Below are 14,747 nucleotides of genomic sequence, written 5' to 3' on the forward strand. Positions count from 1 at the left end.
GCGGGGCGAGCCCGGTGGGCGGGGCGGGGCCTTTTCCTTCCCGCAGCTCCCTGGGATCCGCGACTGGAGGTGGAAGATGGCGTCGCGGAGCGTCCTGACCCGGCTGCGCGCGCTCCGGCGGCCGCCGCCGCCGCTGCTGCTGCTGCTGCTGCTCCTCGGGCCGCGGGCCGCGGCGGGCCATGCCGGCAAGTACTCGCGGGAGAAGAACGAGCCCGCGCCGCCCTCGACGCGCGAGCCCGCGGCGGAGTTCCGCATGGAGAAGCTGAACCAGCTGTGGGAGAAGGCCCAGCGGGTGAGCGGCGGCCGGGTCCCTCCACCTCGGGGCTCCGCGGGCCGGGGCGTCCTCTGATCCTGGGGTCCGCGGAGCGCAGGCCCGGGTCTTGTCAGTCTCGGGGGGTCTGCGGCGCGTCCTCTGATCCTGGAGTCTGCAGAGCCCGGGCCGGGGTCTCTTCAGTTTCAGGGGTCTGCTGGCCGGGGCCTCGAGCCTTTGACAGCCTCAGACCCGCCCGCATATACAGGTGTGAGTCCCTCTTCCTGCGTTCCCTCTACCTTTCATCAGGGAGCAGGGACCCTGGCCTGGTGACAACAGGTGAAGACCGGAGGCCTTGGCCTGAGCAGGGGGGCTGCCCCATCAGTTTGAGGCTGAGATTCCCTCCCAGCGGGCAGGCCCGGGTCTCCTGCCTTGCGGGGGGTGGTTTGCCTTTTCTACATTCTCTTTCCCTATATGGAGAAACAAGAAAACAGGTGATGCTGGTCGTGAGGACAAGTCAGGGATAGCAGAAGTCCTGGAAGCAGACAGGTTCTTGTTAAATCGGGTGAGAGGATGTGGTGAGAGGGGAACGGGCTGCCCACCCGGGTATTCTGGCCTGGAGAATTTGCACAGAGCCGGAGGTGACTGAGCGACTCAGTGGTGGGAGGGCAACACCTGAAACTTAAGACTCAAGTGAATTGAATCCCACCTCCCTCGAAGCCCAGAGGGCACAGGACGCCCCTAAGGTCACTCGCCTGGAGGCAGCTTGCAAATTGACCTGCACCGGCCCGCTTCCTCATTAACATAACAGTCCCTGCTGTCTCATGCGGGGTGTTTTTAGAGAAATGGACATTTACAAGCTTCCCCCAGCCTCTGAGCCTCTGTCTTCATCTCTCATGGAGTCTTATCGGCTCCAGTCTTCCGGTTTTAAGCATTCCTGGGTCCTTGAAAGAGAGTAAAACGTTTGCAAAGTGAGGACCAAGTTTTGCAAAAGAAAAGAAACTGAGGAGGAGGAAAGGTGGGGGAGGAATGTGACAGAGAGCCACCTGCGGGGCAGTCAGGGCCCAGTGGATGCCCCCAGGCCCTTAGCTTCCAGGCCCTGCGCTGTTCCTAGGCCAGTGCCCTTGAGGATTCCACTTGGGGTCCCTGGCTGTCAGGGCCAGTGTGTGTGTGCAGCCTGCCTGGTGAGAGAGCACTCGGTTGGAGAGGCTGGAGGGCTTCCTGGAAGAAGGGGCTCGTGTGCCTGTGAACCTGCCTGCAGGGCCGTGCTGGTCAGCGCCGTCTTGTCTGTCCAGATGCCACTTTTCATCTGCCAGCCTCCTCACGCCTCCTGCCACCTCCCAAATATTCTCCCAAGCTCTTGTTTGTTATTATTTCTGGTAAGAACCTAAGATCGCCGGCCCCCCCCCAGCACATTTTAAATAATAAATAAACAGTTTAAATGGGATTCCCAGGTGGCTCGGTGGAGACCCAGGTTCGATCCCTGAGTTGGGAAGATCCCCCGGAGAAGGGCATGGCAACCCAGTCTAGTATTCTTACCCGGAGAATCCCATGGACAGAGGAGCCTGGCGGGCTGCAGTCCATGGGGTCACAAGGAGTTGTACACAACTGAGTGACTAAACAACAAAAACATACAGTCTGGTTGCCGGGGTCACACTGAGCAGTGAGTCTCCGGGACTCACTGGAGCCGCACGGCTGACTCTGCGCCCGTTGACCAGACCGTCGTCTCCTCGCCTCTCCTGAGTTTTGTCTGCTTTCCCCCCTCGTGTCGAGCGTTGTTGTGGAGGAGTGTTGCTGATATGTCTGGCTTGTCTCATGCAGCACCACGTGCCCCAGGCTCGCCCATGTCGTCCCAAAGGGCCAGTTCCCCTTCTGTCTTGAGGCTCGCGTCCCGCTGTTTGTCTCTCCTGCGTTTTCTTTGTTTTTATCTCGATGGACATGTTGGTTGTAGTCGTTCCCACGTGTTGGCTGCTGTGGCTGCTGCTGCAGGAGGCTTGGGAGCACAGATCTTTCTTCGAGATTCTGGTTTCAGGTCCTCTGGATAAGTACCCAGCGGTGGGATTGCTGGATCGCACAGGGGCTCTAGTCTCCATTTTTGAGGCACCTCCGCGCTGTCTCCCGCAGGGGCTGCGCCCGTTCACATCCCACCAGTCGCCCGTGGGGGCTCCCTTTGTCCTCATCCCCCCAGCAGGGGCTGCTTTCCATTCTCCAGAGTGACCGTCCTATAACCGCTGTGAGGTGGTGTCTCCTCGTGGGGTTTCCATTCCTCCTGATGATCTTCAGTCTGGAGGGTCTGTTCATGTCCCTGTTGGCGATTCGTGTGTGGTGTTGGAGAAATTTATATTCAAGTCCTTTGCCTGTTTGTTTAAGAATTAGGTTATTACTTCTATTCAACAAGGAGTGGAAGCTGCAGGCAGAACAGCCAGGCAAGAAAAAAGAAAGAAAAGTCATCCAAATCAGAAAGGAAGAGGTAAAAGGATCTGTTTGCAGATGACGTGATTTTTATTTGTAGAAAACCTGAACACTGCGCAGTCACTAGTCACTAGATCTGATCAACAACCTCACCACAGTTACAGGGCACAGAAGCGACACGCAGGCCTTGCTGACACTTATGTCACCAGCACCCAACTCTCTGAGAAGGAAATTAAGTCCACCCCGCTTCCAGTAGCAGCGGAAAGGGTCCAATACCCAGGGACACGCAGCCGTGTCCTCTGGGCAGGTTCTTACCCCGGGGCCTCCGACAGGAGCGGAGGGGAGGGCCCCGGGCTCACGAGGGCCCGACTGAGAGCACCTCCAGGGAGGCGGTCAGGACTCTGCCATGAGTCCTCAGCCTGCCTGGCAGCATTGGTTTCCTTTCCACACCGTCTTCCTGCCCCGAGTGAAGGTTCTAGCCCTGAGAAGTCTCCCTCTGGCTTCCTGCTCCTGTGCACGCACGGGCACGGCACGTACACGCATGTGCTGCCAAGCCCGCCTTGTGAGGGTCCCCTTCCTGCAGGACAGGCAGGCCGTCTGGGGTCAGGGGCCCACACCACAGCCCCGGGTCCTCACCGTGTCAGCCCACCTGCCCGTTGAGGGTGCAGGTGTCTGCCAGGCGTGCTAACACTTTGATTTTTAAAGTTACACGTTTAACAGGCCTGACCGCAGCCTTCGAGTGCCGGTTCTGGCCCAGAAGCGAGGAGGCTCCCTTGGGCTGAGTACAGAGCAGCCTCTGTCAAGAGCCAGAGGTCCCTTCTTAGCCCTGCAGCCCGTATCCAGGGAGGCCCTGCGCCCCTCGGTCAGTCAGCCCCCAGCACAGGCGACGACCCTGGGGAGCCGTGGCTGTGCTTTTTGTTTTTAACTGGAAGTTTTCCATAAATATGGTCTACAGTCCTTGTGGTCTATCTTTTATCCGAGCTGCATGTGCAGAGGGAAGTTTCTCGAGCAAGCCCAGCGCCCATGCTCAGGCTGCTGACGCCCCAGGGCCTGCGCACTCAGGCCGCCAACACCACGTGGTGTCCTCCGAGGCTGGAAGGTGGGCCTGGGGCCTAAAGGCCAGTGGGCTCCACGCCGCGCACAGAGGCCCCTTTGACATTCTCGTGCAGGAGCGTGATCGGGTCCTCGAGCGTCCAGGACCCCGGCTCCTCCTCCCGTCTCTGGCGTCTCCTCTCCGAGGTCAGTTTCTTCTGGGCTGTCGTTGGTCACCTCGCAGCTGGTGGTCAGGCATCCTCTCTTCTCTTCCTTCTGCAGCTGAATCTTCCTCCTTTGAAGTTGTCCGACCTCCACACCGATCTGAAGATTCAAGAACGGGACGAATTCAAGTGGAAGAAGCTGAAGGCTGAGGGCCTGGATGAGGACGGGGAGGAAGAGGCGAAGCTGGTCCGCAGTCTCAGCGGTACCTCATTTCTCTCTCCCCTCCCCCCTCTCTCCTCTGGCCAAGGGCAGCAGTTTCCCCGGCTCAGGCCCCAGCTTGTTGTTCTGACTTGGTCTGCGGGCAGGACGAGAGTCAGGACTGCTCCTGTGAGCCTGACCCGGCAGGGTGACCCTCAGCTCCAGGCGTGCACAGCTGCCAGGCTGCCCTTGATGGGCCTTGGCCGGCGAGATGGGGTCCAGGGCGAGGGTGTCCGGCCGAGCCAGCTCCCAGCGGCCAAAGCCCCTGGTCTGTTTGGTCCAGGAAGACGGCCGGGGCGGCCTCGAGTCAACCTGGACGAGGAGGTGGGGCGCTGCCGGGGTCCGGTCCCCTCGGAAGAGCAGAGCCCTCACGGTCTGCAGCCGTGCCCAGGCAGGGCCGCCCTGTTTGTCGTGGTGATGCTGGTCTCAGTGGGTGACCTGGGAGGAGACCCAGCCGGCCTGTAGAGCCAGGGCCTGAGCTGGGTCCCCCACCCCCGCCAACCCGGCCCCTTTATAAGGCAGACGCCACACCCAGGTGTCCATACAGTGTGGCATCCAGACCAGGACCCAGCGGTGGCCAGGTCTGCCCTGAGCCCTGCAGATGGTGGTCACCCGTGCCCGGTGTCTCGGGGAGCTGGCATGGAGGGTCAGCCTGGGTGCGGGGGCTGTGCAGGGGGGCCGCAGGGCCCCTCGGGGACCACGCACGTCCGGCGCTTGTGGGGTCAGGCCCGGAGGAGGGGCTGGGGGTCAGGGGCCAGGTGGCCTTGGCTTGAACGAGGACGCCAGGGCTGGAGTGCTGGGGAGAGGAAGCCCAGGACCCCAGGAGGCCCAGGGTGAAGCCTGGAGGGCGAGTCTTGTCTGCAGCCTAGGGGCCCCATCCCTCTGGGCAGGGGGGTCGATGAGGGTGGAGGTGACGCCAGGAGGGGCGTCCTCCAGGGCGGACCCAGCAGCCCAGCCCTGCTGCGGAGAGAGCTGCCTCGAGATCTCCCGGGCACCCTCCCGTGCTGTGTTGGAGACTGCGGCGCAGAGACGTAGGCTCCTGTGTGGTGCGGAGCCTGTGGGTGGGCACTGCGTCCTGGGAGCCGTGGAGGAGCGTCAGCCAGTTGCTGGCCTGCAGTGACCAGCCAGCAGCGGGCTGAGCCAGTGTCCCCCACGGCTGCTCTGTTATTAGTAACTTCTCCCTGAAAGTTGCTGACAGCAAGACCCACCTCTAGAAATCTCCAGATGGAGACGTGGGTTGTGGGGGGCTGCCCCTGCCCACGCGGCCCCGTCCACTTCTGCCCCAGCTGGAGCTTGCCCCTCGACAGAATCCCACAGCGGGATTTAGTTTGGCGAACCCGTGCAGCCGGTCCCGAAGGCGGCCCCACAGGTGCCAGGCCTGTGCGAGGCTCTCCGCTCAGGGCAGGGGGTGGAGGGTCGGCCGGAAGCCGCATGGGGGTGGTGGGGGGAGCCCCAGGTCCTGGGCAGGCGGAGGAGGGTGCAGCCCACCGCCCTGACCCTGCCCTCCTCCCTCCTAGTCATCCTGGCCAAGTACGGTCTGGACGGGAGGAAGGACTCACGGGTTGTGAGCAGCAACTTCATCGACCCCAACTCCGACCGCGAGAGCCTGGAGGACCCCCGGCTGGAGAAGTTGTGGCACAAGGTACCCTCTGCCAAGAGCACGCCTCGGCCCCGGCGGCGTGCCCAGGGCGGCCAGTCTCAGCCCGCGCGCCCTCCTCCTGGCCCTGCGGGCCTGTCTGCCCCGCCTGGAACGCTCGCTGCTGCGAACAGGGGCTCGCAGAGCATGTGTGCGCGGAGGCCCGAGCCTAGCGCCTCACCAGGCACGCTCGTGAGCCTGTGTTGGAAATGCAGGCTCGGGGTGTCCAAGCAGCTCTTCGCTTGGTGCCTGGACTGTTGACCCGTGAACAGGGTGGGCGGCGGGGGCGCTGGCCGTTCCCTGCCCAGGGAGAGCCCGCATGTAACTGGGAGTCAGCCCTGTCTGCCGAGTCAGCCAACCGCCGATCGTGTAGCGGTGCAGTGTTTTTTTGAAAATAACCTGCACATAAATGGGCCCACGCGGGTCAGACCTGTGTTTGGGGTCATCTGTGTGTGATCTGCGATTGGATCCTGTGGACGGTTTCTGCGAGCTCGGCCAGGGTGGGGTTGCCGGCCAGCCAGGGGCTGTGGGAGGCTTCTCTCTTATTTGCTGGCTCCTCTCTGGAACCTGCCATCCTTGGTCATGAGGTGGGGCGGGGAGAGGGGAAGGAGGCTTCCTCAGGGCTGAGCCCAGGACCCGTTCTTCCCTCGTGTGTCTGTACCCTGTACCCCCACCCCTGGGCAGGTGGGGTGATGCCCTGGGGAGTGGCCAGGACTCCCCGGCCCCCGCCCTGCCCAGGGTCCTAGTGGGGTCCATCCCCATGCCCAGCTCACTGGGTGGTCTCCCCACCATCCTCCCTGGAGGCGGTCGGGTCTGGGCTCCTGCCCTGCCCCATGGTAAGATGGGTAAAGGCTGAGAACCGGGCCTGTGCCGGGGTCCCGTTGGCCCAGGTGAGCGCGGCCCCCAGGGGCGTTCACCGGAGGCGTTGCCCTTCCAGGCGAAGACCTCCGGGAAGTTCTCCAGCGAAGAACTGGACAAGCTGTGGCGGGAGCTTCAGCATCACAAGGAAAAGGTTCAGGAGTACCACGCGCTGCTGGAGGCCCTGGGCGGGGCCGAAGGTGCTCCTGCGGGTGGCCCTGGGCCCAGACATTCCAGAACAGGGCGGTGGGGCGGGGTGGGGGGTTCAGGCCTCCCGGCGTCCGAGCGGGAACCCCAGCATCTCAGGCCCCATCGGGTGCTCAGACGGACCGGTTCTCCGGTGACCCAGGCCGCCTCTCCTGTTGTCTCGGGGTGGCCCTCAAGGGGTGGCGGTCTCGGGGCCCACCTTGGAGTCAGCTGGGCAGGGGCGTGGGGCACAGCGTCCCCCGGCCGGCCCCTCACAGGCCCCCGGCCTGATTCCAGCAGAAAGCCACGAGAACGTCATCGGGCCAGTGGACCTGAGCGGTGTGCAGGCGGAGGCGCTGGCGAGCAGGCACGCGGAGCTGAAGGACCGGCTGCGGAGCATCGGCCAGGGCTTCGACCGGCTGCGCAGGGTCAGCCACCAGGGCTACGGTGCCGAGACCGGTGAGCCGCCGCCCGACTGTGATGCCTGAGCCATCATCCCCCACCCTCCGTTCCTGAGCGCTGACTGTAGGGCGGCCGCTGCTCTTGCCCCAGGGGCACTTTGAGGCCACGAGCCAGGCTCCCTGCTCCTCTGCCCAACCCAGGCACCCTGGGCTCGCTCAGCGCACTGTGGTGGGGCGCCCGGACCATGCCACGGGCCCACTGTACCGACCCGCTGAGTTTCCAGGCAGCAGGGACCCCCACGGGCCCGGCCATGTGGAAGGGTAGGGCCAAGGCTGGCCCCGGTGCCTCAGCCCTGGGCGACAGGAGGGGTTAGCGGCGGGGCTGGGGGCCGGCCATGTGGCCCATGCGCTCCCAGCTTCCTCCAGGGCTGGAGGGAGGTGGCTGACAAGCGTTGGCTAAAGGGTCCCCTCTGTTTGGTTTCTTTTGTTCTGGAGCTTGTAAGGACAGGCAGCAGCCCAAGCCTCAGCCTAGAGCTGCGGGTGTGGGGACCCTGCAAAGTCAGAGGCACCCCCCCCCACCCTGGAGTGCTCCCCCTGCTCACTCAAGCAGCGGCTCTTGCGCCCTGGGGAGCGGCTGCCTGACCTGGGATCTGCCAGCTGAGCGCAGGTGCAAGGAGTGCCCCCTCTCCTTCCCAAGGATGCTGGCACATGCCCTGCACAGGTGGCATATATGCCCCCGGGCGTCCCTGGCTGGGGTCACAGCCCATCTTCACTCTTGTGCAGAGTTCATGGAGCCCCGGGTGCTGGACCTCTGGGACATGGCCAAGTCAGCCAACTTCACCGAGAAGGAGCTGGAGTCCTTCCGGGTAAGGGTGGCACCCCAGCCCCATGGTGTGGCAGTGTCTCCCTGGTGAATGCGCTGATGATGTGGGAAAGGCCCCCTTCTCCAGTCCGAGCAGACCAGTGCGCACAGCACCGTCTCTGGTTGCCCCCCGCGGCCCCGAGTCCTGGTTGGTGGCTCGTGTGGGACAAAGCCAGCCTCCAGCGCACGGACACTGCGTCTCCAGGCCATCTGCTGAGTTTGGGGCTCACCGGGTGTGAGGAGCTGGCTGGTAGGATGAGTGGATTGAGAGGGTTATGGAGGTGCCATTGAGGCCCAGCAGGGCCCGTGCTGGGCCCAGAGGGAGGGAGGGTCTTGGGGTCACTTTCCTCCACGTGGTCCTGTTGTGGCAGAGCCGCCACAGGTCGGGTCAGGGAAGGGCACAGGCCCCAGGACTGTGAGGCTGCTATTTCCCTGGACGGGAACGCGGGGCAGGGTAGGCGCTGTTCTCCGGGGGCTTATGGAGCTGAAGGTGGTGGACGTGTGTGCGAAAGGCGTCTGTCGCGGGCCTGGAGGCAGTGGGGGCGTGTCAGGGGAGGTTCAGTTGTTTCAATCTCATCCCAGGAGGAGCTCAAGCACTTCGAAGTTAAAATTGAAAAGCACAACCATTACCAGAAGCAGCTAGAAATTTCTCACCAGAAGCTGAAGCACGTGGAGAGCTTTGGGGACCAGGAGCACGTCGCCCGAAACAAGGAGCGGTATGCCATGCTGGAGGAGAAGACCAAGGAGCTGGGCTACAAGGTGGGCGTGCGGCTCCCCCCAATGGGCTCTTTGTGCCCGGGGAGCAGGGCAGAGCCGGGCCCCAGGAGGCCATGGAGGCCCGCGCTGCTGTGATGAGGGCAGAGCTGGGGACGGCCTGGGTCTTCACTTGCTGCCTGTCGTCATGTGTTTTTATGGGTTTTTGCTGCACCCTGAAACCACGTAGCTTGAAACTCAGGTTAAACTACAGGAAAAAAAGATTACAAAAACCGTAATACACAGAGTCTACACGGTAGGCTACTAAGTCACTGAAGAAATGTTGGACGGAATCAGAAATGACCTGGAGACTAAAGACCTTCCCAAACCCCAAACCTGGGGACGCCGCAGAAGCAGTTCCAGGAGGGCGGTTTGTAGCCACACAAGCCCACCTCGGGGGGCGGAACAAGCAACCTGACCTTACAGTTGAACCAAAGAAAGAACAGACAAACACAGCCAGCAGAGTGACAGGGACACAGAGCAGAAACAAATGAGGGGAAAAGACTAAAAAAGTTAGGGAAGGTCAATGAAGAGCTGGCTTTTTAGAAAAGATAAACAGAACTCCCTGGTGGCTCAGATGGTAAAACGTGTGCCCATAGTGCAGGAGACCCGGGTTCAGTCCCTGGGCCAGGAAGATCCCCAGAGAAGGAAATGGCAACCCACTCCAGTACTCTTGCCTGGAGAATTCCATGGATGGAGGAGCCTGCTGGGCTACAGTCCATGGGGTTGCAGAGAGTCAGACACGACTGAGGGACTTCGCTTTCACTTTCAAACACAATTGATAACCTTTAGCCAGTCTCATCAAGAAAACAAGAAGTGAGGATGCTGGGGTGGAGAGAGAGGCGGCTCACGGTGTTCCCTGGAGGCTGTTTCTGGTTAATGAGCTGCTCCGATAGTTTATCTGATGAGTTATAGATGGGGGCTGGGGGGGAAGGCACTTGGAAAGCGGACCGCCGAGCTCCGACTCCGCAGCTGTAGGCTGAGTCTCGGGTCGTGCGCAGATGCCCCGTGTGACCAGCCCGTGCTGTTCTGCAGGTGAAGAAGCACATGCAGGATCTGTCCAGCCGCATCTCCAGGGCCCGCCACAACGAGCTCTGAGGCCACAGCGAGCTCTGAGGCCACAGCGCAGCCCGGCCAGCCGCACGGAGGAGGCGCCAGCAACCTGCGGTTCCCGAAGAGGGGCCTGGGCCCTTGGGGGTCGCCCGTCCGCCAGCAGAACCTCAGGGAAGGCGTGGAGTGGACCGGTGGGGAGGGGCCATAGCCGGAAGAGCAGATGGACTGCCACAGTGCCCCGGGGCCGGGAGGAGGAGCTCCATGAGCCCGTGCCCCCGGCCTGACAGCCAGCTGCCCCCCCACCCCGCCACCCCGTGTCAGGAATGCGATTCCCAGCTGCCCGTGGAGTGGTGGCCCACTGTGCTACAAGGTCACAGCTTGCATTGAAATCCTATGAATCTGCCACTGGAAATGCTGTGTACAGAAGTCCTTACAAAAACTTGACAGTATTTAATTAAACCTCGCGGTCACTGAGCTATCACTGGCCCCGCTTCGCTGTGTCTGCTGGGCCTGGGGACTCCAGGCCCCTCTCCCACCCTGTCCCCACACCCCCAGTCTCTGCTGTGGGAGATACGGGAGGGCTAGTGGGCTTCGCTGGGCCTCCCTGGCTTGGTGCTCAACTCCTGGGGCGGAGCAGGCAGCACCCTGGCCTCTGACATGAGGTCCTGCCCCTGTGGGTCAGGGTTGCGGGGGAGCCCGACAGCCTGCAGGACTCACCAAGCGCTCCAGACTGTTCCCTGGCCCCTCGGCTGAGGGCCTGAGGCAGGGCCAGATCCACAGGGCCCGTGGGCCCCAGAACGCTCTGCTGGGTGCCGTGTCCCACTCTCGGCCACATCTCAACGGTCATCACTGGCGCCCCAGGGGCAGACGCCCTGTTAGCTGGTCTTGGAAGGCCAGGGCAGCCGGCCTGGACCGTTGTGGCGCCGGAAAGAGCAGGGAGGGGCCCTGTGGCAGGAGGTCCCCCCCAGGTCGCTGGGCTCGGTGCCTGTCCAGTCCCAGAGACCCACCCAGGCCCTCACGTCATGTCTGCCCCCGACCGTGCCCACTGCCCTAGCCCTCCCAGCCACGACCAGGCCACGGGCAGGGCTGGGGCCGCTGCACCGAGACAGCCGTCTGAGGGCAAGGGAGGACCTGGTGCCTTCCAGGGTGGACCCCAGGCGTCCAGGGTGCTCAGGGGCTTGGGGGCATCAGAGTCCCCAGCCACACACTCGGACTGAGACCCCGTTTGCAGGAACATCCTGGCCCTCGTGGACTCAGTGGGGGATGGTGCAAGGTCCGCCCAGGACATGGACGCTAACAGGGGACTCAGTTTACTGTCACAGGAGCCGACAGCCTGGAGGCTACTCCTGGCTCAGACGTGCTGGAGGAGTGGTGGGCCCTCACCGGTCTGCCGTTGCCCTGGAGGACATGGGTGAGGCGAAGGCCCTGGTCAGAGGCAGCGGCTGCCCTGTGCAGCTGTGGCTTCTCAATGATCATTCGGGGCAAATGGTGTTAACACGGGGTAAGGAACATGCCTGCAGCTCAGTGGGCTCCCCACGAGTGCTGGGGACCCGCACCAGCTCACCAATGCAGGGCCCCAGGGCCCCCCAGCACTCCTCTTTCCTAAAGCGAGCCACTTAGGGTGTCCCCAAAACCAGGTTGGAACCTAACCCCCAAGTGATGGTACCCAGAGGCAGGGCCTTGGGGAGGTGATCAGGTCACGAGGTGGGGTCCTCGTGAAGGGCGTCAGTGCCTTTACAGGAGAGACCCCAGGGAGCGCCCTCGTCTCCTCCAACATGAGAACACGGTGAGGAAGAGGAAGCTGGCCCCACCAGACCACCAGCCTCCCCCAGCGTGACCTCACCTTCCAGCCTCCAGAACCGGAAGGAAAGGTTTAAGCCCCGTCCCCCGCAAGGTTTTCTGTTACAGTGGGCCTGCGTCTCAGTGACACTTCCTCCTCCCTACCCCCACCTCGCGAGCTCCTCCCCAGAGACGAGCTGCGTGATCTCCTCCTGGGCCCTGGCCAAGGGTTCTCACGTGTGAGCCCACAGAAGGCTGCCAGGCTGGGCCCACCCCCACCCCCACCCCCCGCTCCTTACTTGCCTCCCTTGGGCTTTTCTCAGGTGCCTTAACCAGGTCCCTGTCGATGGAGAGTTAGAACCACACGTGGAACAACAGACTGGTTCATAATTGGAAAAAGAGTATGACAAGGCTGTATATTGTCACCTGCTTATCTAACTTCTATGCAGAGTACATCATGAGGAACGCTGGGCTGGAGGAAGCACAAGCTGGAATCAAGATTGCTGGGAGAAATATCAATAACCTCAGATATGCAGGTGACACCACCCTTACAGCAGAAAGTGAAGAGGAACTAAAGAACCTTTTGATGAAAGTGAAAGAGGAGAGTGAAAAAGCTGGCTTAAAGCTGAACATTCAGAAAACTAAGATCATGGCATCCAGTCCCATCACTTCATGGAAAATAGATGCGGAAACAGTGACAGACTTTCTTTTCTTGGGCTCCAAAATCACTGCAGATGGTGACTGCAGCCATGAAATTAGAAGACGCTTGCTCCTTCCCCCTGGAAGGAAAGCTATGACCAACCAGCATATTAAAAACCTTTGCTGACAAAGGTGCATATAGTCAAGGCTATGGTTGTTCCAGTAGTCATGTGAGAGTTGGACCATAAAGAAGGCTGAGCACTGAGGAATGAATGCTTTCGAACTGTGGTGCTAGAGAAGACTTGAGAGTGCCTCGGACTGCAAGGAGAGCCAACCAGTCCATCCTAAAGGAAATCAGTCCTGAATGTTCATTGGAAGGACTGATGCTGAAGCTGAAGCTCGATACTTTGCCCACCTCATGCGAAGAACTGACTCATTGGAAAATACCCTGATGCTGGGAAACAGTGAAGGCAGGAGGAGCAGGGGACGACAGAGGGTGGGATGTTTGGATGGCGTCACTGACTCGATGGACATGAGTTTCAGCAAACTCAGAGGTTAATATCCAAAATGTATGAACTCATATTACTCAGCAGTAGAAACAAAGCCACAGCAAAGATGCTCAACATCACTAACCATTCAGTTCAGTTCAGTTCAGTCGCTCAGTCGTGTCTGACTCCTTGCAACCCCATGAATCACACCACGCCAGTCCTCCCTGTCCATCACCAACTCCCGGAATTCACTCAAACTCATGTCTACAGAGTCGGTGATGCCATCCAGACATCTCATTCTCTGTCGTCCCCTTCTCCTCCCACCCCAAACCTTTCCCAGCATCAGAGTCTTTTCCAGTGAGTCAACTTGTCGCATGAGGTGGCCAAAGTATTGGAGTTTCAGCTTTAGCATCAGTCCTTCCAATGAACACCCAGGATTGATCTCCTTTAGAATGCACTGGTTGGATCTCCTTGCAGTCCAAGGGACTCTCAAGAGTCTTCTCCAACACCACAGTTCAAAAGCATCAATTCTTCGGCGATCAGCTTTCTTCACAGTCCAACTCTCACATCCATACATGACCACAGAAAAAACCATAGCCTTGACCAGACGGACCTTGGTTGGCAAAGTAATGTCTCTGCTTTTTAATATGCTATCTAGGTTGGTCATAACTTTCCTTCCAGGGAGTAAGCATCTTTTAATTTCATGGCTGCAGTCAGCATCTGCAGTGATTTTGGAGCCCAAAAAAATAAAGTCTGACACTGCTTCCACTGTTTCCCCATCTATTTGCCATGAAGTGATGGGACCAGATGCCATGATCTTTGTTTTCTGAATGTTGAGCTTCAAGCCAACATTTTCACTCTCCTCTTTCACTTTCATCAAGAGACTTTTGAGTTCCTCTTCACTTTCTGCCATAAGGGTAGTGTCATCTACATATCTGAGGTTACTGATATTTCTCCGGGCAATCTTGATTCCAGCTTGTGCTTCTTCCAGCCCAGCGTTCCTCATGATGTACTCTGCATATAAGTTAAATAAGCAGGGTGACAATATACAACCTTGACGTACTCCTTTTCCTATTTGGAACCAGTCTGTTGGTCCATGTCCAGTTCTAACTGTTGCTTCCTGACCTGCATACAGGTTTCTCAAGAGGCAGGTCAGGTTGCCTGGGATTCCCATCTCTTTCAGAATTTTCCACAGTTTATTGTGATCCACACAGTCAAAGGTTTTGGCATAGTCAATGAAGCAGAAATAGATGTTTTTCTGGAACTCTCTTGCTTTCTCCATGATCCAGCGGATGTTGGCAATTTGATCTCTGGTGCCTCTGCCTTTTCTAAAACTTGCTTGAACATCTGGAAGTTCACGATTCACATATTGCTGAAGCCTGGCTTGGAGAATTTTGAGCATGACTTTACTAGCGTGTGAGATGAGTGCAATTGTGCGGTAGTTTAAGCATTCTTTGGCATTGCCTTTCTTTGGGATTGGAATGCAGACTAACCTTTTCCAGTCCTGTGGCCACTGCTGAGTTTTCCACATTTGCTGGCATATTGAGTGCAGCACTTTCACAGCATCATCTTTCAGCTTTGTTCGTAGTGATGCTTCCTAATGCCCACTTGACTTCACATTCCAAGATGTCTGGCTCCAGGTGAGTGATCACGCCATCGTGATTATCTTCGTCGTGAAGATCTTTTTTGTACAGTTCTCCTGTGTATTCTTGCCACCTCTTCTTAATATCTTCTGCTTCTGTTAGGTCCATACCATTTCTGTCCTTTATCGAGCGCATCTTTGCATGAAATGCTCCCTTGGAATCTCTAATTTTCTTGAAGAGGTCTCTTGTTTTTCCTATTCTGTTGTTTTCCTCTATTTCTTTGCATTGATTGCTGAGGAAGGCTTTCTTATCTCTCCTTGCTATTCTTTGGAACTCTGCATTCAGATGCTTGCTTATATCTTTCCTTTTCTCCTTTGCCTTTCGCTTCTCTT

At 59.3% G+C, this 14,747-nt stretch overlaps 1 protein-coding gene across 2 annotated transcripts; it reads left to right on the top strand.

The window, feature by feature from the left end:
• Positions 1 to 25: 25 nt before the first annotated feature.
• Positions 26 to 10,344, top strand: LRPAP1 (LDL receptor related protein associated protein 1). Of its 2 annotated transcripts, none has more exons than XM_055434902.2 (8): positions 26 to 292; positions 3,977 to 4,121; positions 5,635 to 5,759; positions 6,691 to 6,811; positions 7,095 to 7,256; positions 7,982 to 8,064; positions 8,643 to 8,819; positions 9,849 to 10,344. In XM_055434902.2, exons 1-8 carry the CDS (start codon positions 77 to 79, stop codon positions 9,909 to 9,911), a joined length of 1,092 nt encoding a protein of 363 aa, XP_055290877.1. In that variant the 5' UTR covers positions 26 to 76; the 3' UTR covers positions 9,912 to 10,344. The 2 variants fall into 2 exon arrangements, with proteins under 2 accessions (XP_055290877.1, XP_055290878.1); XM_055434903.2 differs by having other exon boundaries at positions 7,098 to 7,256.
• The last annotated feature ends 4,403 nt before the right edge of the window (positions 10,345 to 14,747 follow it).

The sequence above is a fragment of the Moschus berezovskii genome, chromosome 5, assembly GCF_049115385.1.
Source record: "Moschus berezovskii isolate FMDL1 chromosome 5, NW_MosBer_1.0, whole genome shotgun sequence".
Lineage (NCBI taxonomy): Eukaryota > Metazoa > Chordata > Mammalia > Artiodactyla > Moschidae > Moschus > Moschus berezovskii.